Source organism: Pristiophorus japonicus, chromosome 5 (assembly GCF_044704955.1).
Source record: "Pristiophorus japonicus isolate sPriJap1 chromosome 5, sPriJap1.hap1, whole genome shotgun sequence".
Lineage (NCBI taxonomy): Eukaryota > Metazoa > Chordata > Chondrichthyes > Pristiophoridae > Pristiophorus > Pristiophorus japonicus.
The window spans coordinates 56,020,055-56,041,088 of record NC_091981.1 but is presented as its reverse complement, the minus strand read 5'-3'; the positions used below and the strand labels follow the sequence as shown (position 1 = coordinate 56,041,088).

Here is a 21,034-nt window from a genome sequence, read left to right as displayed (position 1 = left end):
ATATAAAACTGTTCCATATTGTTATGGGAAAGTGTGGTGGACTTGGCGTTTCTTGGCTACACTAGTTTTTGAGTGTGCAAATCACACACTTGCAGCAGGGGTTGCTGGATTAAAACCATGAGTGGGAACCCAAGCCAATTTCCCCACTCCTTGACCCAAGAGCAGCATGGCCAACTGTAGCAGAAACTGGAGATCAAACCTGGGATTTCCTTGGTCTATATGGCTCAACTACTGATTGCTTTATCTAGCTGAGCCATGGGGGAGCACTTTTGTTTGCTTGATGAGAACAATACACAGCCACATCCTTTTTGGAAAGATATGTAATATATATATTCCCCAAAGCTTTTTTTTGGCATACTTGAAGAGTTACGCCCATTTTTTGGGGGGGCCCCCAAGTAAGCCAAAAAAACATTTTTCTAAGTTTCCCTGTTTGATTTCTTCTTTTTGGTGCAGCCTAACGTGTCCTTTAGTTTTGGGGGTGGAGCCTTAGTCTGCGCCAAAAAAATCGGTTGCCACGGTAACCAGGGACATGATGCTCAGCTCGCAACCTGCACAAGCACCTTAAAATCCATTGCAGCAACTTCACAAACACATTAAAATACATTGCAGCAACTTACCTCCATTAAATTATTGAAGTTTCCTGCCCCGATGTGCGGTGACGATTCCCGCTCCTATCCCAGGCCGAAGGGCCTCCCGGTCTGCTCTCGCCGTCCTGGCCAAGTGGCTTGCCGGTTCGCTCCCCTGCCCCTATTCCAGGCCGATTGGCCTCCCGGTCCTGCACCTATCCCAGGCTGAATGGCCTCTTCCCGGTCTCCGCATCTAACTATACCCGAAAGGCTTTCTCTCCTCTTCCTGCCATCCCCCCCCTCCCCCACTTCTCTCTTACCTCTCCTGCTGCTGCTGTCTGGGCATCTGCTGCACTTAACTGTGCTGATTTGTTTAACTCTTCAGAAGTTTTTTCTACAGAGGCCACATACCCTGGTCTAAGAAGAACTGAAGTAACTCTCAGCTGGCCAAAATTGGCTAAATGGCCAGAATTGGCGTGGGTAACAGGTTACGCCCCCTTTGGCTGGAAAAAAAAAACTTACCTAAAAAAATTGTAACTAACTGAGTTAGTTACGCTGGTGCAAATTGATCGGGAAACTGTGGTTTTTTTAACATAGGCCAAAAAAAGCGGCCTGCGCCAAAAAAACGGCGCAAATCACTGGGGAAAATTGAGCCCCTAGCTTTGGAAATGTTGCAAAGATGTCAGCCTTGATTAGGCGGCCAGTCACTTTGTGGTGAGTTTTTAAAGAACTCTTATTTACAATTTAAATTTTTTTCGACATCTAGGGAGAGGATGCTTTACTTAAGAATTTGGGATTTTTCCTTTTTAATTGTTTTGGTAAAGTTGCTTTTGTATCTCCCTGAAGTATTGTTTTGTGCCGAGATGTTAAACTCCGTACCAGACTACCACACATGATGCAATTTTTTTTACCATCTAATTTTCAGTTTATTTGACTTGCTTGGTCTACAGTCTCTATTGTTGCTCTGTTAAGTTGCTCAGCCATCTAACAATAACCTAGGAATAAGAGTTAAAATGAGTCCCGAATACGGTTTCAGCGTATAATAAATTTCTAACAAATGACCACTGGTATTTGCAATGACAAATGTGCCTGCAGGTCATCAATCTGAAGAGAAATGTATTTTCTGATGCTTCTTCCTTTGCACTTTAGGTGATGGTGCTGGAAGCCAGAGACCGGATTGGTGGACGTGTGTGGGATGACCACTCTCTTGGTGTGACTGTGGGAAAAGGAGCGCAGATTGTTAATGGCTGCATTAACAACCCTATAGCACTAATGTGTGAGCAAGTGGGTTTCTATATTATAGCAGAAATATTAAGACTACGTTATTCATCTGATTTGTTTGAATAACCATTTCATAGATTGCATTGTTTTTTTTGTGGTAATGATTTGTTGTAATTGTATAAAATTGTAAATTTTATTTCATTTACTGATATCCTTTGCCTATCATTTTGGTTGTCTATCATTAGTTGGTAATGCTTGCTTCAGGTATTGTGTGTATCTTTAAATATTGTTTTGTTTACCGGCAGCTCTTTTAAATGTTTGTTTCAGTAGTTTACCCTAACCACCTCCTCCTTCTACCCGCTCCAAAAAATTGTAAATAAATTTGTGTTCTTTCAGGAACTTTTACTGGAGACTTTTGAGAGCAAAAGGAGAGACGATCAGTTTTTAAAAAATTATTTTGTTCTTAACATCTCTCTTTACTCCATTTAATACAGTATTTACCGAGACTCCCGTCAAGTTGTTGTGTTTGTTGAAGTTCTTAAGGCAGAGATTGATCTTGGGGCTGTGCAAATATTTCTCCATGAATAGATGTACAGGAATGGGCCCAGTACTTTACTATTTCTCTTTCCTCCCCGCCCCTCGCCCCCCCCCCCCACCATCTGTAATGTCGGCCACTGCCTGGATGCCATTTAGTTCTTCTCTCTTTTCCTCTTCCTCTTCCCCCTCACCCACCCTATCCACAGATTATGAAATTGAAAACACTTTGTAATCTTGTGGCACAGCACTTTGTAATAACAATGTTCTGCATTATTACATCATCATGTAAAATGGATTCTTTGTCATAATAGTATTAAAACTGGCTACAGCAGGAATTTCCATACAAGCGGAAGTCTAACTTTTATTTGTTGCAAAACAAAATTTTGTTTATAAGCTTTGTTGAACTCTTCTGAAATGATTTTTTACTGCAGATTGGAAGTAAGATGCACACATTGGGGGATAAGTGTGACCTAATAGAAGAAGGTGGAAGGGTGGCTGACCCCACCATTGACAAATGCATTGACTTCCATTTCAATGCCATGTTGGATGTCATAGCGGAATGGAGGAAGGACAAAAAACAATTCCAAGATGTTCCTCTCGGAGGTGGGTTGCTTTGAGTGTGGCTTTCATGAATGTAGTTTAGAGTTTTAAGAATTAGTGATATTGGACCTTGAAAGAACCACTACAAGAAATAAAAAAAATCAAGGCACCATGCTTAGGATTCCATTTGTTTAGAAATCGCAAACATCTAATTATTACTACCTGAGTTTGTATAATCACTTGGAAAATTTGAAATTTGCAGTAACATATGTTCTATTTTGTCAAAGAAGATGAAAAATAGATGGTTCCAAAAAAATAAAAACTAGTTACAAGAGGCAGTGTACACAACAAATTTTGAATGAATTTTTAAGTTCTCAACCAAGTTACTGCTGGAATTAGTGTTTATACTTCCATATGTTGGTTGCTTTGGCCTTGATTCAAAGTCTGTTTGGAAAGAAGCAAACATGCATTCGATGTTGTGGAAAACTCCATTCATAGAAACATAGAAACATAGAAAATAAGTGCAGGAGTAGGCCATTCGGCCCTTCGAGCCTGCACCGCCATTCAATGAGTTCATGGCTGAACATGCAACTTCAGTACCCCATTCTTGCTTTCTCGCCATACCCCTTGATTCCCCTAGTAGTAAGGACTATATCTAACTCCTTTTTGAATATATTTAGCCTCAGCAACTTTCTGTGGTAGAGAATTCCACAGGTTCACCACTCTCTGGGTGAAGAAGTTTCTCCTCATCTCTGTCCTAAATGGCTTACCTCTTATCCTTAGACTGTGTGACCCCTGGTTCTGGACTTCCCCAACATTGGGAACATTCTTCCTGCATCTAACCTGTCTAAACCCGTCAGAATTTTAAACGTTTGAGATTCCCCCTCATTCTTCTGAACTCCAGTGAATACAAGCCCAGTTGATCCAGTCTTTCTTGATATCAGTCCTGCCATCCCGGGAATCAGTCTGGTGAACCTTCGCTGCACTCCCTCAATAGCAAGAATGTCCTTCCTCAGGTTAGGAGACCAAAACTGTACACAATACTCCAGGTGTGGCCTCACCAAGGCCCTGTACAACTGTAGCAACACCTCCCTGCCCCTGTACTCAAATCCCCTCGCTATGAAGGCCAACATGCCATTTGCCTTCCCAACCACCTGCATGCCAACCTTCAATGACTGATGTACCATGACACCCAGGTCTCGTTGCACCTCCCCTTTTCCTAATCGGTCACCATTCAGATAATAGTCTGTCTCTCTGTTTTTACCACCAAAGTGGATAACCTCACATTTATCCACATTATACTTCATCTGCCATGCATTTGCCCACTCACCTAACCTATCCAAGTCACTCTGCAGCCTCATAGCATCCTCCTCGCAGCTCACACTGCCACCCAACTTAGTGTCATCCGCAAATTTGGAGATACTACATTTAATCCCCTCGTCCAAATCATTAATGTACAATGTAAACAGCTGGGAACCCAGCACAGAACTTTGCGGTAGCCCCACTAATCACTGCCTGCCATTCTGAAAAGTACCCATTTACTCCTACTCTTTGCTTCCTGTCTGACAACCAGTTCTCAATCCATGTCAGAACATTACCCCCAATCCCATGTGCTTTAACTTTGCACATTAATCTCTTGTGTGGGACCTTGTCGAAAGCCTTCTGAAAGTCCAAATATACCACATCAACTGGTTCTCTCTTGTCCACTCTACTGGAATTTTTTGAGGATGTTTCCAGAAGATTTGTCAAGCATGATTTCCCTTTCACAAATCCATGCTGACTTGAACCTATCATGTCACCTCTTTCGAAATGCACTATTATGACACCCTTAATAATTGATTCCATCATTTTACCCACTATTGATGTCAGGCTGACCGGTCGATAATTCCCTGTTTTCTCTTCTTTTTTTTTAAAAAGTGGGGTTACATTGGCTACCCTCCACTCCATAGGAACTGATCCAGAGTCTATGGAATGTTGGAAAATGACTGTCAATGCATCCGCTATTTCCAAGGCCACCTCCTTAAGTACTCTGGGATGCAATCCATCAGGCCCTGGGGATTTATCGGCCTTCATTCCCATCAATTTCCCCAACACAATTTCCCGACTAAAAGATTTCCCTCAGTTCCTCCTTCTTACTAGACCTCTGACCCTTTTTATATCCGGAAGGTTGTTTGTGTCCTCCTTAGTGAATACCGAACCAAAGTACTTGTTCAATTGGTCTGCCATTTCTTTGTTCCCAGTTATGACTTCCCCTGATTCTGACTGCAGGGGACCTACGTTTGTCCTTACTAACCTTTTTCTCTTTACATATCCGTCTTTTGCAGTCCGTCTTAATGTTCCCTGCAAGCTTTCTCTCGTACTCTATTTTCTCTGCCCAAATCAAACCCTTTGTCCTTCTCTGCTGTGTTCTAAATTTCTCCCAGTCCCCAGGTTCACTGCTATTTCTGGCCAATTTGTATGCCACTTCCTTGGCTTTAATACTATCCCTGATTTCCCTTGATAGCCACGGTTGAGCCACCTTCCCTTTTATATTTTTATGCCAGACAGGGATGTACAATTGTTGTAGTTCATCCATGCGGTCTGTAAATGTCTGCCATTGCCCATCCACAGTCAACCCCTTAAGCATCATTCGCCAATCTATCCTAGCCAATTCACGCCTCATACCTTCAAAGTTACCCTTCTTTAAGTTCTGGACCATGGTCTCTGAATTAACTGTTTCATTCTCCATCCTAATGTAGAATTCCACCATATTATGATCACTCTTCCTCAAGGGGCCTCACACAACGAGATTGCTAATTAATCCTCTCTCATTACACAACACCCAGTCTAAGATGGCCTCCCCCTTGGTTGGTTCCTCGACATATTGGTCTAGAAAACCATCCCTTATGCACTCCAGGAAATCCTCCTCCACTGTATTGCTTCCAGCTTGGTTATTCCTTTAAATACTTTTTAGCTCGATAAATGTGAGCTTAATTAAGGCACATTGTTTTTAAGTTTAATTAAGTTAAATATCATACTTGATTTTGATATCTATTGAGTGCTCATGAAATATATGAACCAGCTTTAGGTTTCTCTGGCTCAGAATGAATGCTGGTCTGGTTCTGAGCTGTACAGGTCAGAAAGGTTCCAGGTTTGATTCTTATCCTGTGCTGATATCGGATCACACACTCGCAGAGGGAATGGTCCCTTTTGGAATACTGGGATGGTATGTTGCCTCCCTGGTGCAAGGGTCAAGGATGTCTCGGAGCGGGTGCAGGACATTCTAAAAAGGGAGGGAGAACAGCCAGTTGTCGTGGTGCACGTTGGTACCAATGACATAGGTTAAAAAAAAGGATGAGGTCTAACGAAATGAATTTAAGGAGCTAGGAGCTAAATTAAAAAGTAGGACCTCAAAAGTAGTAATCTCGGGATTGCTACCAGTGCCACGTGCTAGTCAGAGTAGGAATCGCAGGATAGCTCAGATGAATACGTGGCTTGAGCAATGGTGCAGCAGGGAGGGATTCAAATTCCTGGGGCATTGGAACCGGTTCTGGGGGAGGTGGGACCAGTACAATCCGGACGGTCTGCACCTGGGCAGAATCGGAACCAATGTCCTCGGGGGAGTGTTTGCTAGTGCTGTTGGGGAGGAGTTAAACTAATATGGCAGGGGGATGGGAACCAATGCAGGGAGATAGAGGGAAACAAAAAGGAGGCAAAAACAAAAGACAGAAAGGAGATGAGGAAAAGTGGAGGGCAGAGAAACCCAAGGCAAAGAACAAAAAAGGCCACTGTACAGCAAAATTCTAAAAGGACAGAGGGTGTTAAAAAAACAAGCCTAAAGGCTTTGTGTCTTAATGCAAGGAGTATCCACAATAAGGTGGATGAATTAACTGTGCAAATAGATGTTAACAAATATGATGTGATTGGGATTACGGAGACGTGGCTCCAGGATGATCAGGGCTGGGAACTCAACATCCAGGGGTATTCAACATTCAGGAAGGATAGAATAAAAGGAAAAGGAGGTGGGGTAGCATTGCTGGTTAAGGAGGAGATTAAGGCAATAGTTAGGAAGGACATTAGCTTGGATGATGTGGAATCTATATGGGTAGAGCTGCAGAACACCAAAGGGCAAAAAACGTTAGTGGGAGTTGTGTACAGACCTCCAAACAGTAGTAGTGATGTTGGGGAGGGCATCAAACAGGAAATTAGGGGTGCGTGCAATAAAGGTGCAGCAGTTATAATGGGTGACTTTAATATGCACATAGATTGGGCTAACCAAACTGGAAGCAATACGGTGGAGGAGGATTTCCTGGAGTGCATAAGGGATGGTTTTTTAGACCAATATGTCGAGGAACCAACTAGGGGGGAGGCCATCTTAGACTGGGTGTTATGTAATGAGAGGATTAATTAGCAATCTCGTTGTGCGAGGCCCCTTGGGGAAGAGTGACCATAATATGGTGGAATTCTGCATTGGGATGGAGAATGAAACAGTTAATTCAGAGACCATGGTCCAGAACTTAAAGAAGGCTAACTTTGAAGGTATGAGGCGTGAATTGGCTGGGATGGATTGGCGAATGATACTTAAGGGGTTGACTGTGGATGGGCAATGGCAGACATTTAGAGACCGCATGGATGAACTACAACAATTGTACATTCCTGTCTGGCATAAAAATATAAAAGTGAAGGTGGCTCAACCGTGGCTATCAAGGGAAATCAGGGATAGTATTAAAACCAAGGAAGTGGCATACAAATTGGCCAGAAATAGCAGCGAACCTGGAGACTGGGAGAAATTTAGAATTCAGCAGAGGAGGACAAAGGGTTTGATTAGGGCAGGGAAAATGGAGTATGAGAAGAAGCTTGCAGGGAACATTAAGACGGATTGCAAAAGTTTCTATAAATATGTAAAGAGAAAAAGGTTAGTAAAGACAAACGTAGGTCCCCTGCAGTCAGAATCAGGGGAAGTCATAACGGGGAACAAAGAAATGGCGGACCAATTGAACAAGTACTTTGGTTCGGTATTCACGAAGGAGGACACGAACAACCTTCCGGTTATAAAAGGGGTCGGGGGGTCTAGTAAGGAGGAGGAACTGAGGGAAATCCTTATTAGCCGGGAAATTGTGTTGGGGAAATTGATGGGATTGAAGGCCGATAAATCCCCAGGGCCTGATGGACTGCATCCCAGAGTACTTAAGGAGGTGGCCTTGGAAATAGTGGATGCGTTGACAGTCATTTTCCAACATTCCATTGACTCTGGATCAGTTCCTATGGAGTGGAGGGTAGCCAATGTAACCCCACTTTTTAAAAAAGGAGGGAGAGAGAAAACAGGGAATTATAGACCGGTCAGCCTGACATCGGTAGTGGGTAAAATGATGGAATCAATTATTAAGGATGTCATAGCAGTGCATTTGGAAAGAGGTGACATGATAGGTCCAAGTCAGCATGGATTTGTGAAAGGGAAATCATGCTTGACAAATCTTCTGGAATTTTTTGAGGATGTTTCCAGTAGAGTGGACAAGGGAGAACCAGTTGATGTGGTATATTTGGACTTTCAGAAGGCGTTCGACAAGGTCCCACACAAGAGATTGATGTGCAAAGTTAGAGCACATGGGATTGGGGGTAATGTACTGACATGGATTGAGAACTGGTTGTCAGACAGGAAGCAAAGAGTAGGAGTAAATGGGTACTTTTCAGAATGGCAGGTAGTGACTAGTGGGGTACCGCAAGGTTCTGTGCTGGGGCCCCAGCTGTTTACACTGTACATTAATGATTTAGATGAGGGGATTAAATGTAGTATCTCCAAATTTGCAGATGACACTAAGTTGGGTGGCAGTGTGAGCTGCGAGGAGGATGCTGTGAGGCTGCAGAGCGACTTGGATAGGTTAGGTGAGTGGGCAAATGCATGGCAGATGAAGTATAATGTGGATAAATGTGAGGTTATCCACTTTGGTGGTAAAAACAGAGAGACAGACTATTATCTGAATGGTGACCGATTAGGAAAAGGGGAGGTGCAAAGAGACCTGGGTGTCATGGTACATCAGTCATTGAAGGTTGGCATGCAGGTGCAGCAGGCGGTTAAGAAAGCAAATGGCATGTTGGCCTTCATAGCAAGGGGATTTGAGTACAGGGGCAGGGAGGTGTTGCTACAGTTGTACAGGGCATTGGTGAGGCCACACCTGGAGTATTGTGTACAGTTTTGGTCTCCTAACCTGAGGAAGGACATTCTTGCTATTGAGGGAGTGCAGCGAAGGTTCACCAGACTGATTCCCGGGATGGCGGAACTGACCTATCAAGAAAGACTGGATCAACTGGGCTTGTATTCACTGGAGTTCAGAAGAATGAGAGGGGACCTCATAGAAACATTTAAAATTCTGACGGGGTTAGACAGGTTAGATGCAGGAAGAATGTTCCCAATGTTGGGGAAGTCCAGAACCAGAGGTCACAGTCTAAGGATAAGGGGTAAGCCATTTAGGACCGAGATGCGGAGGAACTTCTTCACCCAGAGAGTGGTGAACCTGTGGAATTCTCTACCACAGAAAGTTGTTGAGGCCAATTCACTAAATATATTCAAAAAGGAGTTAGATGAGGTCCTTACTACTAGGGGGATCAAGTGGTATGGCAAGAAAGCAGGAATGGGGTACTGAAGTTGAATGTTCAGCCATGAACTCATTGAATGGCGGTGCAGGCTAGAAGGGCCGAATGGCCTACTCCTGCACCTATTTTTCTATGTTTCTATGTTTCTATGAAAGATGTATTTGGTGGTGGGATCACGCTGGAGGTGGCGGCTGATGATCGGTTCAATATGGAGGCTGGTGGGGTGGTAGGTGAGGACAATGGGAACCCTATTATGGTCCTGGGAGGGAATGAAAAGGGTGGGAGCAGAAGTGCAGGAATTGGAATAGACAAGGTCAAGGGCCTGTAAACCACGATAGAGCAGAATCCTTGGTTGAGGAAAAAGGAAGACATATCTAAAGCATTAGTATGAAATGTGGCATTGTCAGAACAGATGAGACGGAGAAACTGGGAGAATGGAATAGAGTCCTTACAGAAAATTGGGTGGGAGAATGTGTCGTCCAAGTAGCTGTGGGAGTCAGTCAGCTTGTAGTGGAAGTTTGCTGATGGCCTCTTCCCAGAGAACTCGACGAAGGGAATGGAAGAGTCGGATATGGACCATGTGAAGGTGAGAGAAGGGTGGAAATTGGAAGCAAGTGAATGACATTTTCCACTTCAGGGCGAGAGCAGGAAATGGCACCGATACAGTCATCAATATACTGGAAAAAGAGGTGAAGGAGGTGATTAGGACTAGAACAAAGAATGTTCCCCATATCCCATGAAAAGTTTATTTTCATGCTCTAAGCATGAATCATATCTGATTTTTCAAGAGAACACCTCCCACAAATTATGTTGTTTCAGATGGGTTATTGCAAATTGCTGAAGTGGTTACCAGCAATTGTTTTCTTGCCGATACTCAAGAATAGCAGATTTCCCAAGAATTTAGCAATGAACGTGTAAATTATTAATCAATCTTCTTTGGTATTGCACATGGGAGATCAAAACCAAGTGTAATTTTCTGGGCAGCAGAATTAGAGGATGGGGATAATTGGACATGGGCATACATTCTGTCCTTGTCACAAATGACAGCCTTTGTGACTGTGACAAAGATAAACTATCCCTCTTCGTCCTCCTGGACCTGTCTGCAGCCTTTGACACAGTTGACAACTCCATTCTCCACCATCATCCAGCTGGGTGGGACTGCATTCGCCTGGTTTCATTCTTCACCATCTAATCGTAGCCAGAAAATCTCCTGCAATGGTTTCTCTTCCCACTCTCGCATCGTTATCTCTGGTGTCCCCTAAGGATCTATCCTTGGCCCCTTCCTATTTCTCATCTATTTGCTGCCCCTTGATGATATCATCTGAAAACACTGAGTCAGTTTCCACATGTACATTGACGACACATAGCTCTACCTCTCCACCACTTCTCTTCACACCTCCATGGTCTCTAAATTATCAGACCGTTTGTCCGACATCCAATACTGGATGAGCAGAAATTTTCTCCAATTAAATATTGGGAAGACCGAAGCCATTGTCTTTGGTTCCCGCCACAAATTGCATTCCCGAACCACTGACTCCATCCCTCTCCCTAGCATCTATCTGAGGCTAAACCAGATTGTTTGCAACCTAGGCGTAATATTTGAGCCTGAAATGAGCTTCTGGCCACATATCCGCGGAATAACTAAAACCGCCTATTTCCACATTCGTAACATTGCCCGCCTCCCCTCTCTTTCCCCCACCCCCGGCCTCAACTCTTCTGCTGCTGAAGCCCTCATCCATGCATTTGTTACCTCCTAGACTTGACTACTAGACTTGACTACTGGCTGGTCTCCCACATTCTCCACTACATAAACTTGAGGTCATCCAAAACTCGGCAGCCCCTGTCCTAACTCGCACCAAGTCATGATCACCCATCACCTCTGCTCGCTGACCTACATTGGCTCCCGGTTAAACAACGCCTTGATTTCAAAATTCTCATCCTTGTTTACAAATCCCTCCATGGCCTCCCTATCTTTGTAATCTATTTCAGCCTCGGAACCCCACTAGATGTCTGCGCTCCTCAAATTCTGCCTTCTTGAGCATCCCTGATTATAACTGCTCAAATCATCGGTGGGCATGCCTTCAGCTGCTTGTGCCCTCAGCTCTGGATCTCCCTCCCTAAATCTCTCGGCCTCTCTACCTCTCTTTCCTCCTTTAAGACCCTCCTTAAAACCTACATTTTAAGCAAACTTTTGGTCATGTGCTGTAATTTCTTATGTGGCTCGGTGTCAAATCTATCTGTTTTGTAATAACATTACTGTGAAGCACCTTGAGACATTTTACAACATTAAAGGCGCTATATAAATAAAAGTTGTTGTATTTCAAGAATATTTGATATTTAGTGTCTGCACAAATTTCCTGTCTTCTCTTTTCCCACATTATAAACTCTTGTCAGTCTTTATAATGGAAACTACCTATGTAAACTTGTATATTGTACATCTCCTGCCAGTGGTAGTACTGCAGTATAGGAGTCAAATCTTAGGATGTCTCCTATATTGGGAAGACCAATATGGTTTGCTAAATATAGAGGAAACTACTTAATATTTAGATGATTGCTTCACCAAAGTCTCTGCTGGATGAACCATTTTACTGTCTGACCTTTTTGAGCAGTTTCCATGAAGCATAATAACTTCCAGCACACTGCCAATGTATGCACATCGTGCCTCATGTCAACACAAGCAAACTTGACTCGAGCACTGGCAGTCTGAGCACTTGCCCCACTTTCTGCCCCCGCTCCCGTCCCTCAGTTTATCATTAATCCAGTGACAATGTTATGCACCAATAATTTAAAACATTGGCTTGAGCTCCTAGTGGCTTGTTGGCAAGCGTAAATACTTGATCATCTTTAGCTGCATGCTACTAGCTAAATGGAACATTTTGAGCTTCCTTGATCCCCAGTATTGGAACAACATAATAAAGCATTCCACTTGTCATTGATGCACTTTGATAGTCAGTTCACTAGAAATGCTTAATGATTTTTTTCAGTACTGCTGCTGAGTTATTGCTATCGTTCAAGTTAAGCTCTTGAAGGAATATGAGAAGTGTTGGGACTGATGTCGTTGTTTTCTGTATGCAGAAAAGATTGAGGAGATCTACAAAACTTTTATCCAAGAATCTGGAGTCCAGTTCAGTGATCTAGAAGCCAAAGTGCTGCAGTTTCACCTTGGCAATCTTGAATATGCTTGTGGTAGCAACCTGCAGCAGGTAAGGAACTAACTTTGTTTGATGAATGTAATGTATGCACCTCTGAGTATGTTCACAGGTAGAGCTGTTGCATTATGAGTGGCTTAGCCAATCACGTGATGTTCACAAGACTCAATAAAACCCCAGTCAGTTGGGTCTAGCTCATCCACGATGAGGTATGCAGTTGTGAGCCTAATGAATAAACTGGTAATGTGATAAACCTTTCTAATTAAACCAACTGGTTCTTAATAGCAATGTGTTGCTATGAATTCTTAAGTAAATAACCCATGAAGCAAATACATTACAATGAATATTTTGAATATTATAGAAAAATATGATCAATAATGGGCAACACAATGATTCTAACAGAAAATGTTGGAAATAAACTGCATTATTAAGGTATTATGTGACATGAAAACTAATGTATTCTGCTGAAGTTTAGGTACATGTCTCCTTTAAGGCTAGAAAATGTAATTGATGTTACATAGTCACTAGGAGAGTTGATACATAGGTCAGCCTACAAGCTGCAGGCATTATGGCTCTTAATATTTTTAGTGATCAATATTGGGGGTCTTGAGATATAGGAATAGTAGGAATTGGTGCTAGGACTTGGGAGCAGAAGGATTGTTCTGGAGGATGTTCGAGCAATGGGAAGTGGAAGGTGTACTTTGGCAGCAGTGGGTGAGATGCTGGAATCTGGGAACATTAGATATGGAGCAACTTGGAGGGGTACGCTGGGGTTTGTGATCATTGAGAATAATTGGGAAGGAGGCTCACGAGCATGGGGAGGATATACAAGGACTATAACTGGGTACCTGGGATTTATTGATGTTGGGCAAGGCTGGAATCTGGCAGTATCTTGCAGAAGTGGGCTGCAGGAAAATGGTGCCTGTAAGCCTCCTTCAATCCTACCCTGTACCCTGGAACTTAAAAAAAAAAAATCAGTTAGCCAGCACTGTGCCACAGTTGTCTTTGTTTGGGGTGATAACATTTGAATTATCGCAAACATTGCTCGGCAAAAATGAGTTTCTGCTCCCGGTAACTCCAGCTTTAGAGCTCCAAAAGGGAAGTGGAGCACTAAATCAAGTGCTACCACTTCCCTTAGAGTGCTAAAGTGTGTGATAGGGGCAGTAGCGTCAGAGTGCTGAATAATGTTCAGTGCAGTGCTACTGGTATTAGAAGCTCCTTCCCTCACTTAAAGGGAAGGCTAATGATTGGTTGAAACATTCTTATTGTTCTCTCTTTGGGGCCACGGGACCTACACGACTTTCATTACAGCCCCAAGCACTCGGAGTGTGAAGGGCTGAGGAATCGCGCAGAAATCCGTAGTGAAAAGCAATCGGAAGGCATCAGACTTTTGCGAGGAATAAAGTTTGCACTGGCTTTATTAGTAGAAGTGCAGTGTACATGCTTTGAAGAATCTGAAGCCAGTTCCCAGATCATGGCATTTCTTGGAGAGAGTATGGAGTTGGAGAGGGCAAAGGTTATCTGGAGGCAGGTTGGGTGTAGGGAGAAGGCATTGATTCCCTGGGCAGATTGGAAAAGGGTAGTGGCCAAAAGCAGGTGTGGGTAGAGGTGGCAGATGCTCCGGTTGAGCAAGAGGTCTGATTTTCACTGTCTGGTAAATGGAGCTGTTGAGAACACTGCCACCTGCTGGGAGTTGCAACTGAGTAGCTTGAGGAACTAGAGCTGGCGTAAGGAAATGTAATCACTGACAGGACTTAAAAATTGAACAATCTGGTATCAGTTTGTGATTGTTACTGTTATTGATTTGTAACTTTTCCTACCTGTGATCGTGGTTAGTTGAGCCATTCACAATTTCATTGACCGACAAATGTGATGTGGTTGATGTGTACAACTATAGGTGCTGCTTAGTACAGGACATCTAACGAGAAAGATAGATATGTGCATTTATTTGAATTTATAATGAATTTAATTCTTCCTGTATATATCTTTTGAATTAAATCTTTTTTCCCGTGGAAAATGTTGCCGTGCCATACAATTTGATGACATGTAAAAATGTTGATGTCCTGCCAAAATAGCTTTATTATATTATGAACAGTTCTGGTCTTGGAACCAATCTCTGGGCACTGCTGGCCAGAGGTGTGTATTTGGTGACAGCTGTGGCTTGATAGGTAGCGCCCTCGCCTCAGAGTCAGAAAGGTTGTGGATTCAAGTCCCTTTCCAGAGACTGGAGCACAATGATCCAAGCTGGCATTCCAGTGTAGTACTGAGAGAGTGTTGCGCTGTCGGAGGTGCCGTCTTTTGGATGAGACGTTAAACTGTTGCCCAGTCTGCCTTCTCCGGTGGACGTAAAAGATCCCAGTGCAGGGGAGTTCTTCCTGGGGTCCTGGCCAATATTTATCCCTCAACCAACGTCACTAAAAAACAGATTAGCTGGGCATTATCTCATTGCTGTTTATGGAAGCTTTCTGTGCACAAATTGGCTGCCAAGTTTCCTACATTATAACAGTGACTACACTTCAAAAAGTACTTAATTAGCTTTAAAGCACTTTGGGACATCCTGAGGTTGTGAAAGGTGCTATATAAATGCAAGTTTTTTTCATATTACTGGCCCCCAACTCAATTCTAATTGAAGGTCCTCGCCCTATTTCAGCCTCCAAATCTTTAATTGCCTTGAAGCCTTTGAAGTGCTGTAACCTACAAGGCTGCGGACGAAGAGCTTGAAAATGGGATTAGGCTGGATAGCTCTTTTCTGCCTGGTAGACACAATTGGCCGAATTGCCTCCTTCTGTGCCGTAAACTTTTGATTCTAAATCCTTGTCATCTGCAGTTGTATGCTGAATCAACAATTCTTGTTTCTCTTCTCCCCGCTCCCCCCTTAAGATGCTTAATCGGGACATAATCCTGCACCAGTTCCATCAATTTACCTCTCCCAATTCCATTTCAGTTCTCAGTAACATGATCAATATCCTCCTTTTTCTCGTGCACTTCTTGCTTGCTTGAGTAACTATCAATATTTTTCTCCTTTTTTCCCAAAGCCTATCTACAACAATTCAGTTGTTAACTTCCTTCCCCAAATTGCCTTGGACTACCATTTATCTTGAGTTATATTTTTAAAATATTTGATATATCTGTCAAATCCTCACTTGCAACTAATATTAGCCATCTTGCTTTCCCCAGCGCAGCTCTCTCCTCCCAACATGAGCGCATGCAAAATTATTCTTACTATCCATTTCGAGCCCCACTGTATGAAACTCGTATTCATTATTTGGTTTCAGTCAGACCTGTGTATGGCGTGAAAGATGGCTACAGTTGGCATAACAAGAATGAAATATTCCATATTTTGTTAAGTGTGGTATAGAAATAAAATATATAGCGATTCTACTGTTCAGCATCTATTTTCTCAGTTTTACAGTCTTTTCTCCTCCCTTATTTTCACCAGCATCAAATCACACCAGAAATGGCATGTACAATATATGATATGATAAAAATGAGATGCAGAAAGATGGCTGCAAAAAATCAACTTAAAAATAATGGAATTATTAGAATCTTACAGCACAGAGGCCATTTGGCCCGTCGTGCTTTGCCGACTCTTGAGAGCTAACCAATTCATCCCACTCCCTAGCTTTTTCCCACAACCCTGCAAATTAGTCCCCTTCAAGGATCTGTCCAATTGCCTTTTGGAAAGTTCCTATGGAATCTGCCTCCACCACCCTTTCAGATCGTGTGTCCCAGATCTTAAGAACCCTCTGTGAAATAATTTCTCCTTATTTCCCCTCTAGTTCTTTTGCCAATTATTTTAAATCTATGACCTCTGGTTACCAACAGACTTGCCAGAGGAAACTGTTTCTCCCTATTTGCTCTATCAAAACCCCTCATTATTTTTGAAAACCTCCTATTAGGTCGCCCCTTAAATTTCACTGTTTTAAGTAGAACAATCCCAGCTTCTCTAATCTCTCCACAAAATGAGCTCCCTCATCTCTGGTATCATCCTGGTAAACCTCCTCCTTCTGTACCCTCTCCATAAGTCTTGCCATCCTTCCTAAAGTGTGCCTAGAATTGTACACAATACTCCAACCGAGGCATAACCAGTGATTTATAAATGTTTAGGATGAATTCCTTGTCTTTTGTACTCCTATTTACAAAGCCAATTATCTCCTACACACTCTAAACCACCTTCTCAACTTACCCTGCCACCTTCAAAGATTTGTGAATATGCACCCCAAGGTCCCTCTGTTCTTGCATCCCCTCAAAATGGTACCATTTAGATTATATTGCATCTCTGTTCCTCCCAAAGTGCATTACTTCACATTTATCTGCATTTAAATTACATCTACAGTGGGGGGTGGGGGTGGGCTTCCTTCGTACGAATGCATCCGACCCAAAAAAAATCTATGAAACTACCTGTTGGTCCCGGAGAAACGTACGATTCCGGTTGTACGGGGATCTGTTTTTCACGTACGGATGTTTATGTTGCAATCACATGGGCCTGGACCACCAATCACTAGGTAGTATTCTCATTGATACTATTAAAGAGAATAACCCCTTAAAACACTGAAACACAACATAATAAATAAAAAAAATCTCACCTATTTAAAATTAATTGAAATTAAATGTTTCAGAAAAAAAATATTTTTGGAATTTTTTTTTAATGTCTTTTAACAGGATTAAAAATACATTTCCCTTAATGGACAGTTTTTAACAAAAATTAGTGATTAAATGTAATTTTTCTATTTAAAAAAAAAAAAAAAAAATTTTACGCTGGTAAAAGTAAGCTATGCGTCTGTTTTTACCAGGCGTACAAGTTTGAAGGACATTCGCTGGGCATGAGTTGGGCAAATAGCCTAATCTCTCCCGTTCGGATGTCCTTCCTGCGGGGTTGCGTTCGATTTGTCTAAGAAACTCTGACAGATCAGAAAAGCCGGTTTTCGGTGCATGCGCATTGCGCCCCGAGAACTGGCTTTTGCGAGGCCTCACTGGTTGCGTGCGCACTTCGTACGGACCTGGCGAGGCCGCAATTTTCGGTCCTATGCATCTGCCCATTTCACCAGTTTGTCTATGTCCTCCTGAGTTCTGTGACTATCCTGTTCACTATTTACTATATTGCCAAGTTTTGTATCATCCACAGACTTTGAAATTGTACTCCCTGTACCCACATCCAAGGCATTTATATAATAAGAAAAACAATGGTTCTAATACCGTTCTCTGGAGGACCTCACTATGGCCAATGTCCTAGGCTCCTCCATCACCATCCCTGGGTATGTCCTGTCCCACCGGCAAGACAGACCCACCAAGGGTGGCGGCACAATGATATATAGTCGGGAGGGAGTGACCGTGGGAGTCCTCAACATTGACTCCGGACATTATGAAGTCTCATGGCTTCAAGTCAAGCATGGGCAGGGAAACCTCCTGCTGATTGTCACCTACCACCCTCCCTCAGCTGATGAATCAGTACTCCTCCATGTTGAACACCACTTGGAAGAAGCAGAGAGGGCACACAATGTACTCTGGATAGGGGACTTAAATGTCCATCATCAAGAGTGGCTCGGTAACACCACTACTTACCAAATTGGCTAAGTCCTGAAGAACATATCTGCCAGACTGGGTCTGCAGCAGATGGTGAAAGAACCAACACGAGGGAAAAACCTACTTGACCTTGTCCTCACCAACTTACCTGTCACAGATGCATCTGTCCATGACAGCATTGGTAGCAGCGACCACCACACAGTTATTGTGGAGACGAAGTCCCACCTTCAAACTGAGAACACCATTCATTGTGTTTTGTGACACTACCACCATGCCAAATGGCATAGATTCAGAACAGATCTAGCAGCTAAAAACTGGGCATCCATGTGGTGCTGTGGGCCATCAGCAGCAGCAGCTTTGTACTCCGCAACAATCTGTAACCTCATGGTCTGGCATATCCCTCACTCTACCATTACTATCAAGCCATGGGACCAACCCTGGTTCAATGCAGAGTGTCGAAGAGCATGCCAGGAGCAGCACCAGGCACACCTTAAAAAATGAGGTGCCAACCTGGGGAATCTGCAACACCGGACTACATGCTAAAAAGGGAAAGCAGAATGCTATAGACCAGGCTAAGTGATCCCACAACCAATGGATCAGAATAAAGCTCTAGTCCTGTCATATCCAGTCATGAATGGTGGTGGACCATTAAACAACTAACGGGAGGAAGAGGCTCCATGAATATCCTCATCCTCAACGATGGCAGAGCCCAGCACGAGAGTGCAAGAGACAAGACTGAAGCGTTTACAACCATCTTCAGCTAGAAGTGCCAAGTGGATGATCCATATCGGCCTCCTCCTATCACAGAAGCCAGTTTTCAGCCAATTTGGTTCGCTCCACGTGATATCAAGAAAAGGCCGATCGAACTGGACACAGCAAAGGCTATGGGCCCCGACGACATCCCGGCTGTCGTGCTGAAGACTTGTGCTCCAGAACTAGCTGCGCATCTAGCCAAGCTGTTCTAGTACAGTTACAACACTGGCATCTAGCCAACAATGTGGAAAATTACCCAAGTATGTCCCATCCACAAAAAGCAGGACAAATCCAATCCAGCCAATTATCACCCCATCAGTCTACTCTCAATCATCAGCAAAGTGATGGAAAGTGTCCTCAACAGTGCTATGAAGTGGCACTTACTCACCAATAACCTGCTCACCGATGCCCAGTTTGGGTTCCGCCAGGACCATTCGGCCCCACACCTCATTACAGCCTTGGTCCAAACATGGACGAAAGAGCTGAATTCCAGAGGTGAGGTGAAAGTGACTGCCCTTGACATCAAGGCAGCATTTGAGCGAGTGTGGCACCAAGGAGCCCAAGTAAAACTGAAGTCACTGGGAATCTCTCCACTGGCAGGAGTCATACCTAGCACAAAGATGTTGTTGTAGTGGTTGGAGGTCAATCATCACCGCCCCGGGACATCACTGCAGGAGTTCCTCAGGGCAGTGTCCTAGGCCCAACCATCTTCAGCTGCTTCAAAAAAGACATCCTAAGGTCACAAGTGGGGATATTCGCTGATGACTGCAATGTTCAGTGCTATTCGCAACTCCTCAGATAATGGAGCAGTCCATGCCCACATGCAACAAGACCTGGACGACATTAGGCTTGGGCTGATGTGTGGCGCAAATGTTACTTGGCACTTAAGTGCCAGGAAATTACTATCTCCAACAAGTGAGAGTCTAACCACCACCCCTTGACATTAAACGGCATTACCATCACTGAATCCCCCACCATCAACATCCTGGGGGTCACTATTGACCAGAAACTTAACTGGACTAGCCACATAAACACTCTGGCAACAAGAGCAGGTCAAAAAGCTGGATATTCTGTGGCGGGTGTCTCGGCTCCTGACTTCCCAAAGCCTATCCACCATCTACAAGGCACAAGTTAGGAGTCAGGAATGGAATACACTCCACTTGCCTGGATGATTGCAGCTCCAACAACACTCAAGAAGTTCGACACTATCCAGGACAAAGCAACCTGCTTGATTGGCAGCCCATTCACCACCTTAAATGTTCACTCCCTCCATCACTCACTGATTTACCGTGGCTGCAATGTGTACCAGTTACAAGTTGCACTGCAGCAACGCAGCAAGGCTTCTTTGGCAGTACCTCCCAAACCTGTGACCTCTACCACCTAGAAAGACAAGGGAGCAGGCACATGGGAACACCACCACCTCCAAGTCACATACCATCCTGAGTTGGAAGAATATCGCCATTCCTTCATCGCTGGGTCAAAATCCTGGAACTCCCTCCCTAACAGCACTGTGGGAGTACCTTCACCACAAGGACTGCAGTAGTTCAAGAAGGCAGCTTACCATCACCTTCTCAAGGGCAATTGGGGATGGGCAATAAATGGTGGCCTTGCCAGTGACTCCCATATCCCTGGAATGAATAATAAAAAAAACTTCACTCCGGTCAGGAAAACATAGGTTCACCAATATTCTCTGCCTCCTATCCCTTAGCCAATTGTGTACCCAAGTTACCACCGTCCCTTGAATTCCATGCATTTCTATTTTCCGAACAAGTCTGTTATGTGGTGCTTTATCAAATGCTTTTTGAAAGTCCATAAAACGTCTACTTAACTACCAACATCAACTCTCTCTTACTTCATTAAAGAACTCAGTGGTTTGCCTTTAACAAATCTGTGTAACCAATGCTTCTCCAAGTGAGAATTAATTTTGTCCTTGACAATGGTCTTTAACAGTTTTCCCGCCACTGACTGGCCTGTAGTTACCAGGTTTATCCTTCTTCCTCCTTTTTAAAGAGGAGTGCAACACTTGCAATTCTCCAGTTCTCTGGCACCACTCTAATATCCAAGGAGGATTGGAAGATTGAGGTCAGCGCATCTGCTTTCCTCCACCCTTGCTTCCCTCAGCAACCTAGGATGCATCCCATCTGGATGGGGTGACTTGTTAGCTATGAGTGATGC

The 21,034-nt window shown here is 43.6% G+C and overlaps 1 protein-coding gene across 1 annotated transcript in view; it reads left to right on the top strand.

Moving 5' to 3' along the window:
• Positions 1-21,034, top strand: part of LOC139264345 (lysine-specific histone demethylase 2) — a 147,857-nt gene that overhangs the window by 81,892 nt on the left and 44,931 nt on the right. Inside the window, exons 12-14 of the mRNA XM_070880635.1 lie at positions 1,716-1,850; positions 2,756-2,927; positions 12,510-12,637. Coding sequence (XP_070736736.1) covers positions 1,716-1,850; positions 2,756-2,927; positions 12,510-12,637 — 435 coding nt within the window. The remainder of the gene's footprint in view (positions 1-1,715; positions 1,851-2,755; positions 2,928-12,509; positions 12,638-21,034) is intronic.